At 42.6% G+C, this 19765-nt stretch overlaps 1 protein-coding gene across 4 annotated transcripts in view; it reads left to right on the top strand.

The window, feature by feature from the left end:
* Positions 1–19765, top strand: part of CRIM1 (cysteine rich transmembrane BMP regulator 1) — a 308859-nt gene that overhangs the window by 168886 nt on the left and 120208 nt on the right. For all 4 annotated transcript variants that reach the window (XM_054022216.1, XM_054022214.1, XM_054022215.1 and 1 more), the window contains one exon: positions 11703–11885. In XM_054022216.1, the coding sequence (XP_053878191.1) occupies positions 11703–11885 (183 nt within the window). The remainder of the gene's footprint in view (positions 1–11702; positions 11886–19765) is intronic.

Genomic DNA, 19765 nt, shown 5'->3' with positions numbered 1-19765 from the left:
CCAGAGGATATACATCCATGCCGATGACGGGTTCTGCTCGATAATGATCCAAAGCAGAGCAGACCGATGCATGTTCATTTTCATCATTTGAGTCAGATGCCACCAGCAGAACGTTGATTTTCTTTTTTGGTAATTCGGGTTCTGTAGTTTCCGCATTTGTGTGTTGTTCTTTTAAGACTTCTGAAAGCATGCTCCACACCTCATCCCTCTCAGATTTTGGACGGCAATTCAGATTCTTAAACCTTGGGTCCAAGTGCTGTAGCTATTTTTAGAAATCTCACATTAATACCTCCTTTGCATTTTGTCAAATCTGCAGTGACAGTGTTCGTAAATCAAACACGTACTGGGTCATCATCCGAGAGTGCTATAACATGAAAAATATGGCAGAATGCAGGTAAAACAGAGCAGGGAATGTACAATTCTCCTCCAAGGAGTTCAGTCACAAATTTAATTAATGAACATCATCAGCATGGAAGCATGTCCTCTGGAATGGTGGCTGAAGCATGAAGGGGCATATGAATGTTTAGCATATCTGACACATAAATACCTTGAAATGCCGACCACAAAATTGCCATGCGAACGCCTGTTCTCACTTTCAGGTGACATTGTAAATAAGAAGCAGGCAGCAGTATCTCCTGTAAATGTAAACAAACTTGTTTGTCTTGGCAATTGGCTGAAAGAGAAGTAGGACTGAGTGGACTTGTAGGCTCTAAAGTTTTACATTGTTTTGTTTTTGAGTGCGGTTATGTAACAAAAAAAAATCTACATTTCTAAGTTACACTTTCACAATAGAGATTGCACTACAGTACTTGTATGAGGTGAATTGAAAAATACTATTTCTTTTGTTTATCATTTTTACAGTGCAAATGTTTGTACTAAAAATAATCTAAAGTAAGCACTGTACATTTTGTATTCTGTGGTGTAATTGAAATCAATATATTTGAAAATGTAGAAAAATATTCAAAAATATTTAATAAATTTCAATTGGTATTCTATTTAACAGTGGGATTAATCACAGTTAATTTTTTTGAGTCAATCGCTTGAATTAACTGCGATTAATCAACAGCCCTAATTTTAAGTTAATCAGCTTTCTTCCTTTTCATTTTAATTAAGGTTCATATTAATTGCAGCAATTTCTTCCAGGAGTCTATCAGCTATCCTGCTGCATAGTGAAGGAATTCTGTCATTGGAGGTTGTTGGAATCGTGTAACCTTTAATCATTTTAACAACAGACAACTGTCTTGAGTTTCACTTCCCTTCTGCTTGGCTGGGAGCCCATCGATACTGCTACAGAAAGTGCCAAAACTTGTCTATAAACAGACACTGAAACTCCTCGTATAGCTATAGTTACTGTGCAAAATGACTGCCTAGTGAGGATCTGGATTGCAAACTAAATGCATTTCTAATCTTTTCCCTGGCCCTAATCAAAGACAGCCACCAGCTAAGGACTGCTTGAGAAATCTCAGTAATTCAGATCTCATTGTGGGCTGGTGCAGCCTACTGCTCAAAACAAAGTAATGACTGACACTGACCATTTGTATGAATGTTTAATTAATGTGGAATACAGTTGCTCCTAATATGGAGTGATACTCATATCATAGAAAACAACTGCAGCAGGTTAGGTAAGGCAAGGCCAAGTAGGGAACAAATAAACCCAGAAGCATGCGGTACAAATAATTGAAGGAAAAAAGAACTTCCTGCAGATAGTCTGCTAAGTTAAATGAAAAAAGGCAGCCGGGGTTCAAAAGGCAATTCAAAATCCAATTTGCAGTCAGTCTACTAAAGAAAATTACAAACACTTTTCATAGCCAGGGTTTTTCCTTTCCACTGGGTGGCTCTGGCTTCTAAATCAATTCTGCATATAGTAGGAGATTTTCAAGAGCTCACTTCTCTTTCAGGGCTTGATCTAACTCCCTATAAAATCAATGCAAAGATGCCCATTGACACCCATGGGAATTGTATCAGGCCCAAAATTCATCCAGATAGTTATTCACACCATCTAACTTTGCAAATTCCCTGAGTTGAGAAAATACCACAAATGAGCGGGATTAAAGGAGCCCAGTTATAAAGGGAATCCCCTCCTCTAACATCATACCTGCCTCCTCCCTAAATCCTGTTCCATCTGATCCCTGTTCCACCTATTTTCTTTGAAAAATTGAGAAAAACATGATCATTTCATCTCCCACCCTCTCTATACTAGTCTCTCAGAGGCCTGGATTTTCCCCTCTTACGCTATTGCTGCCATCATTCTCTCTTGTGCAGTGATCTTGCCTTCTCCCACTTCCCCTGCTCTGGAGTTAGTTCAAATATCATAGTGAAGGCAGTAGGCTTTTTTTCCTCCTGATCTTGTCACTTCTAGTCTGTCCCTCCTCTTCCGCTTATTCTTTCTTTGAACAATACCTCACTTTTCTCTTCTCTTCTTCCATGTTATCTGTTTACCACTTGACTCTTCCCCTGTCCACCTTCCTCTCTGACTTCACCTCTTGGAGTACTGTCTCCCTCCCATTGCAAGAATAGAATCATAGACTATCAGGGTTGGAAGGGACCTCAGGAGATAATCTAGTCCAACCCCCTGCTCAAAGCAGGACCAATCCCCAGACAGATTTTTGCCCCAAATCCCTAAATGGGCCCCTCTAGGATTGAACTCACAACACTGGATTTAGTAGGCCAATGCTCAAACCACTGAGCTATCCCTCCCTGATGATTTTTCTTTCTATACTGATATCCTATCTTATCCCCTAGCTTCCTGCCTTCTTGCTCTCATCTCCTTACTTCACCTGCAAATATGGATCAAATCTCCCACTTCCTAAAATGGTTGCTCATTGGATTTTGTCTTCACCAAATGCTGCTTCCTCTTATCTCTCCATCACTGACTTCCCTTTGATGACCACTTCATCTCCTTCAACTTTGCTCACTGGTCCTCTCTTCTTCACTCTGCCACTTGTTCCTTCCATGACTTTCAAACTATCAGCATCCACAGATTATCTTCTGCTCTGAGCCTTCTCTCTCCTTTTCCCACTTTTCTCCTCCCTCAACTCAGCTGTTGATCATCTCCACTACATGCCTTTTAGCTTTCTATCACAAGGTCCATCCATCCAGTCCCCACTCCTGGCTTATTCCCAACATCCATTTTCTATACTCTTTTTACTGTGATGCTGAGTGTTTCTGGCAGAAGTCCAGTGACCTTGCTCACTTTCTCCAGTACCACTTAACTCTTTCCTTCTTTAATTCTGTCATCTTATCAGCCAAACAGCACTACTTCTACTCCCTTTTCAAGTCCTACACTCACAAACCCAGATAACTCTTTACTACTTTGATTCCCTCCTCAAGCCCCCCCTTCTTGTCCCCTACTCCCTTTCTGCATAGCATCTTGCTGATTTCTTCAAAGCAAAAAAACAGCAAGATTTGATGACCACCTTCCTCCACTTCCCCTTTTTCTTTACTCCCTACTCGCTATTCCTCCTGCTGTTCTCCACCTCCTGCCCAAGTGATGCCATCCTCTCTTGGTTTCTTACCTCTCACAACTTTTCTCTCACCCCCCCCCCCCACCCTTCTCAGCATCTCAATCTCATCAGGTTCCTTGCCCTCCCAATATAAGCGTGTTTTGGCATTCCCTATCTTATTAAAAAGAGAGAGGAAAAAATCCCCCCTCCTCTTCACCTCAGCACCTATATCTAGGTGCTGTTACCTGCAAACATGACTTTAACTGCCATCAAACTGTACTACAGAATCTCTATGAAAAGAAATTCCATGCTTGAATAATAAGAATATAGTACTAGGAATAAATTGCTGACTACCTGATTGGGATGGTGATGGTATTGTGAAATGCTCAGGAAGATTAGAGAGACTACAAAACAGAATACCCAATTATAATGGGGGTTGTTAATTATCCTCATATTGACTGAGTACATGCAGAGATAAAACTTCTACACAATGAGTGACTACTTGTTGGAGCAGCAAGTCCTGCTACTCACAAGGGGAGAGGCAATTCTTGATTTAGTCCTATGTGGCACACAGGATCTGCTCCACAAGGTGAATATAGCTGTACCACTCAGTAATAGCACCCCTAATGTAATTAAATTTAACATCCTCGTAGGGGGGAAAATACCTAAGAACCCACCACAATAGCATTTAATTAAAAAAGGTAAAGTACACAAAATGAGAGAGCTAGTTAAATGGAAATTAAAAGGAATAGTCACCAGAGTGAATACCTGCAAGCTTCATGGAAGCTATTTAAATGCACCATAGTCAGGGGCGGCTCCAGGCACCAACGCACCAAGCACGTGCCAGGTGCAGCAAGCCGTGGGGGGCTGCCTGCCGGTCGCCGTGAGGGCGGCAGTCAGGCTGCCTTCGGCGGCATGCCTGCGGGAGGTCCATCGGTCCCGCGGTTTCGGCAGCAATTTGGCGGCAGGTACGCCAAAGGCGTGGAACTGGCGGACCTCCCGCAGGCATGCCACCGAATCCCCATTACCAGCAGACTTCCCGCAGGCATGCTGCCGAAAGCCGCCTGACTGCCGTGCTTGGAGCGGCAAAATATATAGAACCGCCCCTACCATAGTACAGGCTCAAACTAAGTATAAACAAAACAAAAAAAAACCCACCCAGTGATGGGACCAACTCCCTCTTCCCCCCGCCCACCCACCCACCATGGCTAAACAATAGAATAAGAGGCAGTTGGAGACAAAAAGGCATCCTTTAAAAACTGAAAGTCAAATTCTAGTGAAGAAAATATAGAAAAGGACATAAATGCCAGAGGCTCAAGTGTATAAGTATGATGAGGCAGGGCAAAGAAGAATTTAAAGAGCAGCCTTCTGAAGACTAAAAAAATGTTGCTGTTAGTTTTTGTAAGTATATCAGAAGGAGGAAGTCTGCCAATCATTGAGGCCCCTGGACAATTAATATGCTAAAGAAGCACTCGGGAATACAAGGCTGTTGTGGAGAAGCTAAATGAATTTGCATCGGTCTTCACTGCAGAGGATGTCAGGGAGATTCACACACCCAAGCCATTCTTTTTAGGTGAAATATCTGAGGAACTGCCCCAGATTGAGGTGTCGTTAGAGGTGGTTTTGGAACACATTGATAAATTAAACAAGAAGAAGTTACCAGGACCAGATGGTATTCATCCAAGAATACTGAAGGAACCCAAATATGAAATTGCAGAACTACTTACTGTGATATGTAACCTTTTGCTTAAATCAGCCTCTGTTGCAGATGACAGGAGGATAGCTAATATAGTGCTGATTTTTAAAAAAGGCTTTCTGAAAGTTCAAGTACACTCTATTAATGGTAGGGATCAATGGTCACTTTTCACAATGGAGAGAGGTAAATAGCAGGGTCCTTCAAGGATCTGTGCTGGGACCTGTGCTGTTCAACATATTCATAAATGATCTGGAAAAGGGGGTGAACAGTGAGGTGGCAAAATTTGCACACTATTCAAAATTGTTAACTCCAAAGAGGACTTCAAAGAGTTACAAAGGGATCTCACAAGACTGGGTGACTGGGCAACAAAAAGGCAGATGAAATTCAGTATTGAAAAGTGCAAAGTAATGCATAGTGGAAAACATAATCCCACGTATATGTACAAAATGATAGGGTCTACATTTGCTGTGACAACTCAAGAAAGATCTTGGAGTCATTGTGATTAGTTCTCTGAAAACATCTGCTCCGTGTGCAGTGGCAATCTAGGGTTACCATTCGTCCGGATTTACCCGGACATGTCCTCCTTTTGTGTGCTAAAAATAGCGTCCGGGGGGAATTTGTAAAGCACTCACAATGTCCGGGATTTCCCCCCTCCCCCGGCAGAGCAGAGCGAGCGGCTGGGAGGGCTGCAGGGAAGTCCCGGGCTGGACTCAGGAGCAGCTGTAGAGGAGCCGGATCCGCCCTGCATTCTGAGCCGGCAGCTCCCTTGCAGCCCAGTCCAGCAGCACTGTGCAGGGCCAGGGACCGGGTTTTGTTGTGCAGGGCCAGACCGGGTTTTGTTGTGCTGGGGAGCTCAGCCACGTGTCCGGCTCGGCTGCACAGAGCCCAACACTCTGTTCTGAGCAGCAGGGTAAGGGGGACCGGGGGCAGGAAGGTTCTGGAGGGGGCAGTCAAGAAACGGGGGGGGGCTTTTTGGGGGGAGTGGAGAAAGTTTTGGGCAGTCAGGGTACAGGTAGGGGGTAGGGTCCTGGGGGGCAGTTGGGGGGGGGTCTTAGGAGGGGGCAGTTAGGGGACAAGGAACAGGGAGTCTTAGGTAGGGGGTGGGGTTCTGGAGGGCAGTTAGGAGCAGGGGTCCCAGGAGGGGGCAGTCAGGGGACAAGGAGCAGGGGGGGGTGTTTGGGAGTTCTGGGGGGGGCTGTCAGGTGGCAGGGGTGGGGAGATGGATCGGAGCAGTCAGGGGACAGGGAGCAGAGGGGTTTAGATGGGTTGGGAGTTCTGGGGAGGGGGTGGGGAGTGGTTGGATGGGGCGTGGGAGTCCCAGGGGTCTGTCTGGGGGTGGGGGTGTGGATAAGGGTTGGGGCAGTCAGGGGACAAGAGGCAGGGAGGCTTAGATAGGGAGTGGAGTCCTGGGGGGCAGTTACGGGCAGGGGTCCCAGGAGGGGGCAGTCAGGGGACAAGGAGCAGGGGGGGAGTGTTTGGGAGTTCTGGGGGGGCCTGTCAGGTGGCAGGGGTGGGGAGATGGATCGGAGCAGTCAGGGGACAGGGAGCAGAGGGGTTTAGATGGGTTGGGAGTTCTGGGGAGGGAGTGGGGAGTGGTTGGATGGGGCGTGGGAGTCCCAGGGGTCTGTCTGGGGGTGGGGGTGTGGATAAGGGTTGGGGCAGTCAGGGGACAAGAGGCAGGGAGGCTTAGATAGGGAGTGGAGTCCTGGGGGGCAGTTAGGAGCAGGGGTCCCAGGAGGGGGCAGTCAGGGGACAAGGAGCAGGGGGGGAGTGTTTGGGAGTTCTGGGGGGGGCTGTCAGGTGGCAGGGGTGGGGAGATGGATCGGAGCAGTCAGGGGACAGGGAGCAGAGGGGTTTAGATGGGTTGGGAGTTCGGGGGGGGCTGTCAGGGGGTGGGGAGTGGTTGGATGGGGCGTGGGAGTCCCAGGGGTCTGTCTGGGGGTGGGGGTGTGGATAAGGGTTGGGGCAGTCAGGGGACAAGAGGCAGGGAGGCTTAGATAGGGAGTGGAGTCCTGGGGGGCAGTTAGGGGCAGGGGTCCCAGGAGGGGGCAGTCAGGGGACAAGGAACGGGGGGAGGGTTGGGGGTTCTGGGGGGGCGGGAAGTGGGAGGGGCAGGGGCGGGGCTAGGGCGGGGCTCCTCCCGTCCTCTTTTTTTCTTGCTGAAATATGGTAACCCTATGGCAATCAGAAAAGCTAACAATGTTAAGAACCATTAGAAAAGGGCTAGGTGATAAGACAGGAAATGACAATGCCACTATATAAATCCATGGTACACCACAGCTTGAATACTGTGTGCAGTTCTGGTTGCCCCATCTCAAAAAAGATGTATTAGAATTGGAAAACTACAGAGAAGTGCAGCAAAAATTATTAGGGGTATGGAACCACCTCCATACGAAGAGAGATTAAAAAGACTGGGACTGTTCAGCCTGGAAAAGAGGTGACTAAGTGGGGATATGATATACATCTAGAAAATCATGAATGGTGTGGAGACAAGTACTCCTGTTCTTTTTTTGAATTAGGAAGTGTTGTTTACCCTTTCACATAACACAAATACCAGAGACCACCCAAAGAAATAGGGGTGAAATAATAGGCAGGAGGTTTAAAACTAAGTTAGGAAGTACTTCTTCACACAACTATCAGTCTACCTGTGGAACTCCTTGCCAGAGGATGTTGTAAAGGCAAACATTATAACTAGGTTCAAAAAAGAACTAGATAAGTTCATAGAGGACCCCATGCTCTGGGGTCCTGATCCATGACTACAACTCCTAGGCTTTATGGTGATACAACTCATAATAAATGCTGTTGCCGCCTCATTGTGGCTGAGGTATCATGGCAGTGAAGGGCACAATGATATATTTGAAACTGAACATTTTAATACATTTTTAATTTAAAGAAAATGTTTGCCCTATTCAAATCATTCTGCCTCTATATCTTAATTACTTCATGATAAATATATTGTGGCTAACTCAGAGCCTTCAGAATTATATACATACAAATCCTGTCACAAATCCTGATGGTGCAAAGATGCAGATTCATAGTGAGATATTTATTCCAATTTTTTTTCATTAAGGAAATTTACCATCTCTTCAAGATTACAATTGTTGTTTGATCTAGGGTTTTGTTTTGTTTTTGTGTACCTTTTAACAGTAATTAGATATTCTTGACAGGGAATTTCTCTGCTGTCCTAGTCAGGCATAGATTAAGAGCTTCTGTTTGAAGAATTTGCAGACTGTCTGGTTAGCTACACTCAGAAACAATGAAATAATGAACAAATAGATTAAAGACCTTTTTTATTATTAGCACTTTCTCCTTTTCAAGAAACAGTTTTTAAACTAGCAGCTCAGAGTACATACAATTTGTAATATTTCACAAATGTTTATGTGAATCGCTTTCTAATGAGGTCATAGCTAGTTTCCGGACACAATAGCTCCTGTGGTATTTCCTCTTCTGGTCTCTCCCTTTCTGTTTTTTATAATATGCCTTAAAGACAGAGAAACAGACCTATATAAACTAAACATCAGAATTGCTAAGAGAACCTGCTTCAACTTCCAAGTTTCACAGTAGCAGTCCTACCCATGCCTTGAGACTGGAGCTGAACATAGACACCTGAGTTGGGGATATTTTAAAATGTCACTGACATGCAGTAAAATCTTAAAGAAAACTTGTCTTAATATTAGAGGCAAATGAAGGGGGAAAAAATCTCTAACCTCACAATTTAAGATGTTTTGTTAATTTTACTGCTTTCTACAAAAACCTGCTAATTCTAAATTTTAATTGAATTATATGATACAAATGCGTGCACACATACACACACAAAAGATAGTTAGGCCAAAATTTACCTTCAGTTTGTCCCAGGGGACAGTTTTGTGAACAAAGCTGGTGTGATGTGATCTTGGTGGCTAAGGAAGTGGGCTGGCTGTATTCTGGGCTAATTGAAGCTCTTTTAAAACTTGAGGTGATCACTTATTTAAGATTCTGGGATTGTCACCTGTCTGTATGTCACTGACTCAGAAATTCTAGGCTGCAATGTGAAGCGATGGAAACAGCTGCAAGCATGGTTGAGACCTCTTTTTGCTTAGAATATCGCGATGTTCAAGGATCACTGGGATTCATGATCCGTTATCATCCATTGTTTTAAGTTCACAGCTATTTTGACTTTGCAAATTACACCCATGCAGTGTACAGCTACAGTAAGGCATGCATATTTGCCATCCCAAGAGCTCTAAACCATTGTTATATCAGAGGTAACTCAGTGAATTGCCACCATCGCTGTACAGCGAAGGTGCATGCAACAATTTTATTGGTTGGATGAGGGAGAGACTAGAGATTATAGATTACTTGGCCCAAATGCCACACCCATGTGATAGTATGGGCTTTCATCTACTAGTGTTTTATGTATCAAGTATCAGAGGGGTAGCCGTGTTAGTCTGAATCTGTAAAAAGCAACAGAGGGTCCTGTGGCACCTTTGAGACTAACAGAAGTACTGGGAGCATAAGCTTTCGTGGGTCAGAACCTCACTTCTTCAGATGCAAGTGAAGAAGTGAGGTTCTGACCCACAAAAGCTTATGCTCCCAGTACTTCTGTTAGTCTCAAAGGTGCCACAGGACCCTCTGTTGTTTTATGTATGTTATGTTGAAGTAGTCCATCTTGTAGGTTATGAAGCTGTACATCATTCTATCCAGGTTCATGTATGGTAAGATGGGGAAATTGTAAATAGAAGTGTGTGTGTGTGTGTGTGTGTGTGTGTGTCTCCAGAAGACATGAGGAATCTTGAAGGACCCCAAGACTGTGGACCAGTTTGATGAGCTAAAGACGTATGCCTTCAACTGAGAATGAGGTGATAGTGGTTGTTAGATATTCACCCTCTTCATGAAATAGTCCCAGTTTTTTAAAACTCTCTAAAATGTTAATTTAAAAGTTCTCCTGTAACACATATGGCATATACAGAATATGTGCTAATATAAAGTGGTACAGTGGCTTTGTTAATACGACTTTGGGATCACAGCATTATTCATGAGTTAGTGGGTCATTTCAGATCATTACCATTCATATTGTGGTATTACACCATACAGTCACACATTTTGTTTGACATTGTTTTACAGAAAAACTATAGTTTAGCAAAGTTTTTAGAAGTTGTTGGTTAATTTGTATTTTTATATTCATCCACCTGTAAACTTTTTAGGGTGCAAGTAATACTGGGAAACTAACTGTGGGCAGGTCTCTGATAGAAAGGAATGTTACAGCTCATACATTTTAGAAACTTCTAAATGATATCTAAAATTAAATAACATTATGGATCAGGCATTGCGAATTAAGGTCCAATAGCACTGCTCAGAGAGATGGCCCTTGCCTACCATATGCCTCTCCCCAGCTCGGGGAACTGTCATTTTATCCCCTCTATCTCCCATCCCATCACTATCCTTGGACCCCTCAGTCTCCCTGCAACCTCTAAATCTTCCCCTTGCTCCCCCTCACTCTCCCGACCCACTGTTCATAGCGTCCCTGCTACTTGATACAGGCCTGTGTCCTGTCTAGCCCCTGAACCATAAAGTGGCAGCAACTTTGGCTGTGAGCATGGCGTCAATCTCATTCAAAACTGTGGGAGGGTGGCAGCCAACTTTATTATGTGCAGCCTCACTTCCACATGCAGATAGACTGGAAGGAAAAAGCAGCCAACTTGTTGACAGTAATGGGAAATGGTGGTCATTTTAAATAAAGGAAAATTTGTCAGTTGGCAGCCTTTCATGTTTTCATAAGCAGAGTTGTGATAAAATCACGAGAGGTGGTAGTACTGATAACTTGTAACTAAGCAAGACTAGAAAAAACTGATCAACACCATTATAGAGGGATAAGTAAATTTTAATTCTAGTCAATACTTGAATTATAAAGGTGCAGAATTTTGTTTATAAATAATCTTGCTGCCCTGGGAATATTTTTGAATAGTATTTAACTGTCTTCCCATTGAAGAAACAAACTCTCAAATAGTTTATGTATTTGAAAGATCACAAACTATAGGGGAAAAATAATTGCTTTGGGGGGGAAGCTTTGTTTAAAAAAAGACATTAATTTCTCTCTCTGTCTCTGTATCACTTTGTGTCACCAGCAGCATGAGTTTAACCTTCAAAGTGGGCTGCAGAGTTCATCTTTTCTCCCTTGCCTATAATGAGTTGGGTGATGGGTAGTCGTGGCATTGGTTCTAGTGGAGATTCTGCTGGGGCCAAGGTTAAATTTAAATGTAGTTGCTGGTAATTTTGGTCTTTGGATAATTGTTGGGCATATGTTTGGTTTTTAAAAGGGTTCTCAAGAGCTTCAAAACCTTTGAGTTGGGTGCTTTTTCATTGTAAAGTAATAAAAATAAGAATAAATGGGTGGCCATATTTGGAATTGACATTTTTAAATTACTTTAAGATCGTCATTTCCTTTTTTCAGCACAGCCTTTCACGAGGGATTTTTGGTATTTTTGCTAAGGGCAGATATTCTTGAGAGAGAATTCTTCTTTGGTTGTGTTTATAAAATTATTTAAAACTACAAAATCCCCTTTTTTTCTTTTTACTACTTTCAGAAGTGAAACCAGCTTGCATATTTAACAGTGTGGAGTATTATGATGGAGACATGTTTCGAATGGATGCCTGTCGTTTCTGTCGATGTCAAGGTGGTGTCTCGATTTGTTTCTCAGCCCAGTGTGGCGAGCTGCACTGTGACAGGTACTATGTGCCAGAAGGAGAGTGCTGTCCAGTCTGTGAAGGTAATTTCTTTCTTAATAGTCCCTTATTACAGCTGCTCTTTTATTTGTCTTTTAAGTGGTCATGAACACTCAGAGCCAGTGTGCGTTGTTGCATTTTGTCGTTCTTCTAAAGTCTTGGCAATATATAGATAGTATTTTTTTATCCAAATTATCTTCTACAGTTGCTGGCTGTTGGGTTTGATGCAGGACTACCATTGTTTCCACTCCAGCCACAGCTATCTCATGCCGGGTACAAGCACAATCATAATCATTAAAAATGCCCTAATTCCTCCTGAAGGCCTTGTATGCGGACGCTGCTCCTTGATTCCGTATCCACACAGGTAGATGGACTGCTCTGTTGCAGAAGTCTCCCATTAATTAACACCCTGCCCAAAAAAACCCCAGACTTCCTTCTGCCTCCCGTCGAGCATGACATGGATTTCTCTGCTTTGCATTTATGGCAGTTTATTTCCAAACTGGGAAGGCGTATGGAATGCTTGTGGTAACAGTCTAACCCAGTCTGAGAGTGGGCTGCGTGCTCTCTCTCTCTCCTCTTGACAGCCTTCTTCTCTGCATGCCATGCTGCTGTGATCTCTGTCACTTCAGGTGACAGACTCATTGGCCTAAAAAGGATTATATAGGAAGTCTCACATTAACCTCTGGCTTGCACGAACATTGGGACAAGAAAATATTTGACGCATCCTTTGGCAGCTATGTCTCCAAGGACGGCTACCACTCTTAAGTGGTTGAAGCTGCCAAAACTTGAGTTTGTTGAGATCAGGAAGCAAAGAGAGAGCTCTTTGAGTTATTGGCTGTGGGGGTTGCCCCACCCTTGTTCCTTTTCCATTACGCTTTTAGAGGAGTTGATCCAGATGAGTTCTGAATTACCTACCTTGAGCAGCTGCTCCTTAGCTAAAGTGTTCAGAATATTCAATATGTATTGGTTTGGTCCTTAGGGTTTAGGTCTTATGTTTCTTTCAGATCACTTATCTCACTTGCTCACAAGCCAGGATGCTCAATCTAACCGTCTCCAGGTTTATACATGAGGAGGCTGGAGACGAGCATTCTCAGTGGAGGGCCTTCCTCAAGGAGATGGCTTTCTCCCTTTGATCTGACAGAAACTCATGTTTCTTGAACATCAGAGCATGCTGTGAGACTCCTCGGTTTGTCCTGCTCTGATTGGTGGGTTTGTTTTGACTTGTTTGAGGGGTTTTTCATGGTTGTAGGATGTGAATGTATATTGTCGTCTTTTGTGACATGTTCTTATTTTGTAATTTATTAATACACATGCGTATGACTAAGGGCAGGTCTACACTAAAAGCGCTACACTGGCGCAATTGCACTGCATCTGGTGAAGACACTGTGTGCCAACGGGAGAATATCTCCTGCCAACATAGCGCCAGTGTGAACAGAACTTAGGTCGCTGTAACTTGCGTCGATCGGGAGAGGTGTCTTTTTCACACTCCTGAGCAACATAAGTTAGATTGGTTTAAGCAGTAGTATAGACATGCCCTAAGAGTTGAGATCTGGGTTCTGTTCTGAGCTTAGCTGCAAAATTAGGGTGTGATATTGGGCAAGTCCCTTAAACTTCCTGTGCCTTGATTTTTCCATCTGTAAATATGGATTTTTCACTTTCCCACATCACACTAGTGGTATAAGGATGAATTCAGTAAAGTTTCTAAGGTACATTAAGATCTATAGAAGAAAGGGGCTATAAAAGTTAAATGTTGCTGCTGTTGTTACTTAGGTAGAAATATTTAACTGATTGCAGGTTTTCCAGGTATTTAAAGATATAGTCAAGTATTTAATTACAGCCTGGAGAGCACTGAATGTTGCATGTGACAACATACTCTTTCAATGTTAACTCTGGATCCAAGTATGTAACCATTGCTCAACTGAGTGTGTATTTCTTACTCACATGAGTAGTTCTCTTAACTCAGTGGTTCTCAGTCAGGGGTACGCAGAGGTTAACCAACCCAGGGGTAAGTTAACTCATCTAGATATTTGCCTTATTCAGTGTTTCTCAACCTGGGGATCATGACCCTGACAGGCTTTGTGGGACAGGTTTAGGGGAGTCACAAGTTCAGGGCCGGCATTAGGGGGTGGCAAGCAGGACAGTTTCCTGGGGCCACATGCCACAGGGGGCCCTACAAAGCTAAGTTACATGCTTCAACCCTGGGTGGCGGGGCTCAGGCATCAAGTACACTGAAATATAAGTACAATGTTTATATTCCAATTGATTTATTTTATAATTATAAGGTAAAAATGAGAAAGTAAGTAATTTTTCAGTAATAGTGTGCTGTGACATTTTTGTATTTTTATATCTAATTTTTGTAAGCAAGTAGTTTTTAATTGAGGTGAAACTTGGGGTATTCAAGACAAATCTGATTCCTGGAAAGGGTATAGTAGTCTGGAAAGCCTGAGAACTACTGCCTTAAGTGGATGGGGTTTTTGCTTCAGTGGGACTGCTTGTATGCCTAACATTTCCAGGATTAGACCTTTATAAACATAAATATATAAATATATATGTCAATTGAAATTAAACAATATTTGATTAATGATGTGGAAACCTCTCTTTCTGGAGATTGTATGGTATGTTGATCACTTGTATCTAAATGACTCTCATACACTCAAACATAGGGGCAACTTCTCTGCCATAGTTACACCACAAAGAAGGTGGCCCATGATCTCTCATGTTTATTGAAAAGTTGATACTATGTTATTTGTCAGCAAGTTTTTCTGACAAATGGTTCAGTATGTTAGACTGCTTTTAAAAAAAAATCAGCTTTACTTTTCCTCATCTGAGACACTGCGAATGGGACTGCCAAGTGAGTTAGTTTATTTTCTCTCAGATGTTGCGAGTTAGGATATCGGATACTTCTAATGGAATTCTCTTGGCGTGGCTGGTTCCTGGTAGACCGGATACAATAGATAATGATTAGACAGTTGTCAGCAGAACAACTCTAGATTACAAAACAAACAATAATCGTCTCTTAGGTTTGATTTTTAGTCTCAGCTGTTTTTTAATTTGGCCTTGTCTGATACAACAGACAGGCTCTTGCTTCATTTGCCTGGTTGTCTGACATTGGTCTGGCGTGCTGCTTATATGCCTCCTTTTCTGGTATGGCTCCCATATCTTCATGTCAGGGAAGTATGGTCTCTGGCTTTTCAGTAGCTGGCAAGCCAATTACTTGTTCCCTTCTTCTGTACATCCCTTTTGATTCAGTTGTATCCTTTTGGATGAGGTTAGGTGGCTGGCTCTCTCTGAGGCCTGGTCTACACTAGAAGGTTATGTCAAATTTAGCAGCGTTAATTCAAATTAACCCTGCACCAGTCCACACAACGAAGCTATTTATTTCGACATAGAGGTCTCTTTAAATCGATTTCTGTACTCCTCCCCGACGAGGGGAGTAGCGCTAAATTCGACGTGGCCATGTCGAATTAGGGTTAGTGTGGACGGAATTCGACGCTAATAGCTCCGGGAGCTATCCCACAGTGCACCACTCAGTTGACGCTCTGGACAACAGTCCAAGCTTGGATGCTCTGACCAGCCACACAGGAAAAGCCCCGGGAAAATTTGAATTCCTTTTCCTGTCTGGCCAGTTTGAATCTCATTTCCTGTTTGGACATCGTGGCGAGCTCAGCAGCACTGGCAACAATGCAGAGCTCTCCAGCAGAGGTGACCATGCAATCGCAGAATAGAAAGAGGGCCCCAGCATGGACTAATCGGGAAGTCTTGGATCTGATCGCTGTGTGGGGCAATGAGTCCGTGCTTTCAGAGCTGCGATTGAAAAGACGGAATGCGAAGATCTACGAGAAGATCTCAAAAGCCATGACGGAGAGAGGATACAGCCGGGATGCAACGCAGTGCCGCGTGAAAATCAAGGAGATGATTATAATTTTACTACTTCTCTTGGTGTGATGGGGCATGCCCTGCTCCTGTCATGCTTCGTCTCACCACTTTTTACATACTCATGCGGCCATACTATTTACACAGACATTCGGCATAACTACCTTTTCTACCCAGGGTGGTGGAGGTGAGAAAAGGTTTCTCCACACAGAGAGCTCCCTTTATCAGGCCCTGCTAGCCTTTCTCTCTCTTTCGATTCTCCTCCACTGTGCACTTCGTTCTGGTGCTCTTTTATCCAGTCTCCTTGTTAATAACTAATTAGCTCATAATTTACCTGGCCCCAATCTGATCTGGTAATCAGGCACTTCCTTAATCAGGCTGTCTGGGGGGACTAATTGTTTAAACAGTGACCAGAGTGCTAGTTCAGTTGCTCATTTCCAGCACTCCTCCATGCTCTTTTCCTTTACTTTTAAGCTCACAAGTAGTGGTGCAGGCACCTACCAGTCTTGCAGACGCTGCAGAAAGATTTCTGCCTCATAATTCTTCCAGAATTTTTCTGGAAGCAAGGAGGAGTGTGGCGATTGTTACACCCCTTCAAGGAGTGTAATATACTGTCCCCGAGTATGCAAGGCTTGCTCTATACATCCATTTCTTGTGGGAGACCTCTCGGTGCTCTCCTTCTGCATTTGTATAAAGGCTAGTCACAATCCAAGCTATAGAGTTTTATGAGAAGAGATTTCCTTATTCTTTTCCAATGAGTATGGTTTGTATTGGTTTGGGGTAAGAAAATTAAATAATGACATAAAACACACGTAAGTTTAAAGAACATTATGGTTGCAAAGACATCTCAAAAGTTAAGAATTAAGCTAGTCTGTGCAGCCTTAATTTTGCCTCTTTTGTGTTTGTGCATTTTGATAGTATTGGCCATCATTGTATAAAAAGTTTTTTTTTTTTGTGGCAGAATGATGTAAAGAGCTTCGCAGTCCTGAGTTTCCAGTCCAGTGCCTTGACCAAAAGAAAACATTCTTATTTCTTTTAAAGAATTTTGCTTATTTACCATCTTGTGCACTGAATGAACAGATGTCCTTTTAAAAAGTACTGTGTGATCATGTCACTCAAAGTTGCATCCAATTTTATTACAATGAATACTCACACAAAGCAGAAAAAATCTGATGTTCAATAACTTTTGACTGCTTGACTTTGCAGCCTTAATGTTCTGTGGGCTGGAATTTAACCTAAGGGTAGAGGAAAGTGTATCTCTGCACGTATTTGGGATTTGCTCCTGTTATTAGTTGCTAGTGTTAACTATTAAAATGTTGGCTGTATCTCTAATGCAATGCTAGTTTGAGTTGTTATTGTTTGTTTTGTAATCTATAATTACTGCTTGCTTTTTGATTTCTAATTAAAAAAATTATAATAGAGATGCATATTTTTCCTTTTTGTGTTTGCGGACAAAATATATCAGCATCATTGCTAATGTGGATGAGTTTAGTACATTCCTGAAGATCAAAATATACTTTTCTTCCTAATTGTGGGAAAGCATATGTAGAATAGCATTATTCATTTGCATGAACTTTGAAGGGAAATCTCAGTATGAAGAGGTATATTCCCAAACATAAGCATGATGACTACAATAACATGCCCTGAGGCACATGTTACTAAAGAAAATAAGATGCAAGGAAGCAGGTCTGGGAGTTTTAAATCCCAAGAGATGAAACTGTTGTACAGAGTAATGCAAATAACCGTTAAAGCTTTGAACTTGACCTGATAGGGCAAAGTAATGTCATTGTGGCACGTATGTCTCTGTATTATGCAAAATTGGGGGAGGAGGAAAAAAGGATTTTTCTACAAAAGAGACTAAGCATGCAATCTGATGTAAATGCTAAGTCCCAAAAGGTGCAGGGGAAGGCTTACTTTATGTCCTAAGGTCACCGGCTGTTAATAACAACTTAACCAGATGGTTTATAGGTTGAACTTGTCTCACCAGTGTAAATTCCTGGCCTTTCAACAGTTAGAAAACAAAATGCAGTCTGTTTGCTAATTATATACACGCAATATACAAAAGTACAAAAAAAATAGATTTCATACTTCAGGACCTTACTCTCTAAGTTTGTATTTTTGTGTATGCTTATTCTACATTGTTTAATGTAGAAGGCCACACTGTTTTGAAACCTAACTGATTTGATAGCAATCCTACATAGTATATAAATTAGAACAATCTGGAAATGAAAGTCTCTTAACATGAGGTTTTTAATATTCTAGCATTCACTTGCTAATGTCCACTTTACTCTAGTTAAGGGTGCAAAATAGTTTTTCTCTTCCTTGTAAGTTTACAAACAAACAAAAAAATCTTTTCAGCCAGAGATGCCAACTTTCTGGTTTCCCCAGGGCTGATCATCCCATGCTCTGCCTCAGGCCTCACCTCACCTCTTCCCACGCCTGAACCACCCCACCTCTTCTCGCCCTGTCCTGTCCCCTCCCCCAAGTGTGCCCCGCCCTCACTCTGCCTCTTCCTGCCCCTGGTCCTCCCCCCAGTGCCTCCGCACACCACTGAACAGCTGATCATTAGCTGGCGGGAGGTGCAGGAACTGATCAGCGGGGCCACTGGTTGGTGCTGAGCACCCATTGTTTTTTTCCTATGGGAGCTCCAGCCCCGGAGCACCCACAGAGTCAGCACCTATATTTTCAGCTGAATTTGTCTAAATTGTCAAGTATCAGAGGGGTAGCCGTGTTAGTCTGAATCTGTAAAAAAAAGTAACAGAGGGTCCTGTGGCTAACAGAAGTTAGTCTTAAAGGTGCCACAGGACCCTCTGTTACTTCTAAATTGGTTGTATTTGAAAGCTGGGGCAAAAATCCCTACACCATTTTTATATTTAGAGTACATAGAGGTGCTAGGTAGGTGAAAGAGTATGTCCAATAGAATATTTCTAACAAGTCTAAGAATTTCCACTTCTGTGAAGTTTATCTGTACGTGCATAGATGCAACTACTGGGGAATAGACACTCCCTAACTTTTTTCTATCCTTTTGATATCCCGTCTCATAGTGACCGCAGAACTATATTATGCATTCGAACATCCAGTCTATCAATTTTTTTAATATAATTACACCAATGTGCACTTACACTATGTTTGTGTTCTTCACAAGTGCAAACTTTTCAACACTTGTTATTAGGCTCTAATCCGCCTTAGGCTTACCCTAGGCCTTCCTACCCCAGGCTGGATCTGCAGCACCCCGATTGTCACCTCAATAATTGTTCTTATATTTGAATTTGAGATTTGATTCAAATTACCTGCTGTCAGGCATTATGCCTCAGAATGCACTGGGATCACCAGAGGCCAAGAGACTTGAAGTATTGGTTTTATTTAGTTTTATTTTAAAATATGCATCCATCTAACATTCTGGGCATGTACAAGTTTTATAAAAACAATTACAATTCAAACCATCTAACTAAAATAATAGACGCATCCTGATACCGACAACTCCAATTTTGTACGCTGCTTCATTGATGACCGTCATTTCTTCATTTGAGGAAACAAAAATGGTAGAACAAACTATCCTTGCAGTGTGACTTGGAGGTCATGGATTTGGGCTCTGCGGAAGGTAGCAGTTTCCATAGTCAAGGAGCTCTAACGGAGAATGTCTAGCCCCCAGCCTTCTGTGATTAAATCTGAGACCGTGCCCGGATACGAAAATCAAGGCAAAAGCAGTGTGGGTTCAATTGTGTGAGCTCAGTCGAGCTAGCTTAACATGATTGAAAAACCTTCTTAAAAAGCATTGAACGGGCTTTTCAGTTATGTTAAACTAATGAGATTGAGCTAGCACAATTGAAATTGAAATCCATATTTGTTGTCTGTCAAAACAGGGCCTGAACTGGATCTCATCTTTCATGGTATCACATGGAAGAGAGGTGGTCTCTGAGGTAACCCTGATCCAACCCATTTAAGGTATTGCATAGTTTAAAACCAATACCTTAAAATAACTTGGAAATTTATTGAGAGTTGTGTGCATCCTGGAGCAATTTGATTCTTGTCATAAGCACTCTTTCCAATC

The sequence above is a fragment of the Malaclemys terrapin genome, chromosome 3 (assembly GCF_027887155.1).
Source record: "Malaclemys terrapin pileata isolate rMalTer1 chromosome 3, rMalTer1.hap1, whole genome shotgun sequence".
Classification (NCBI taxonomy): Eukaryota; Metazoa; Chordata; order Testudines; family Emydidae; genus Malaclemys; species Malaclemys terrapin.
This window is presented reverse-complemented; position numbering and strand designations above follow the sequence as displayed.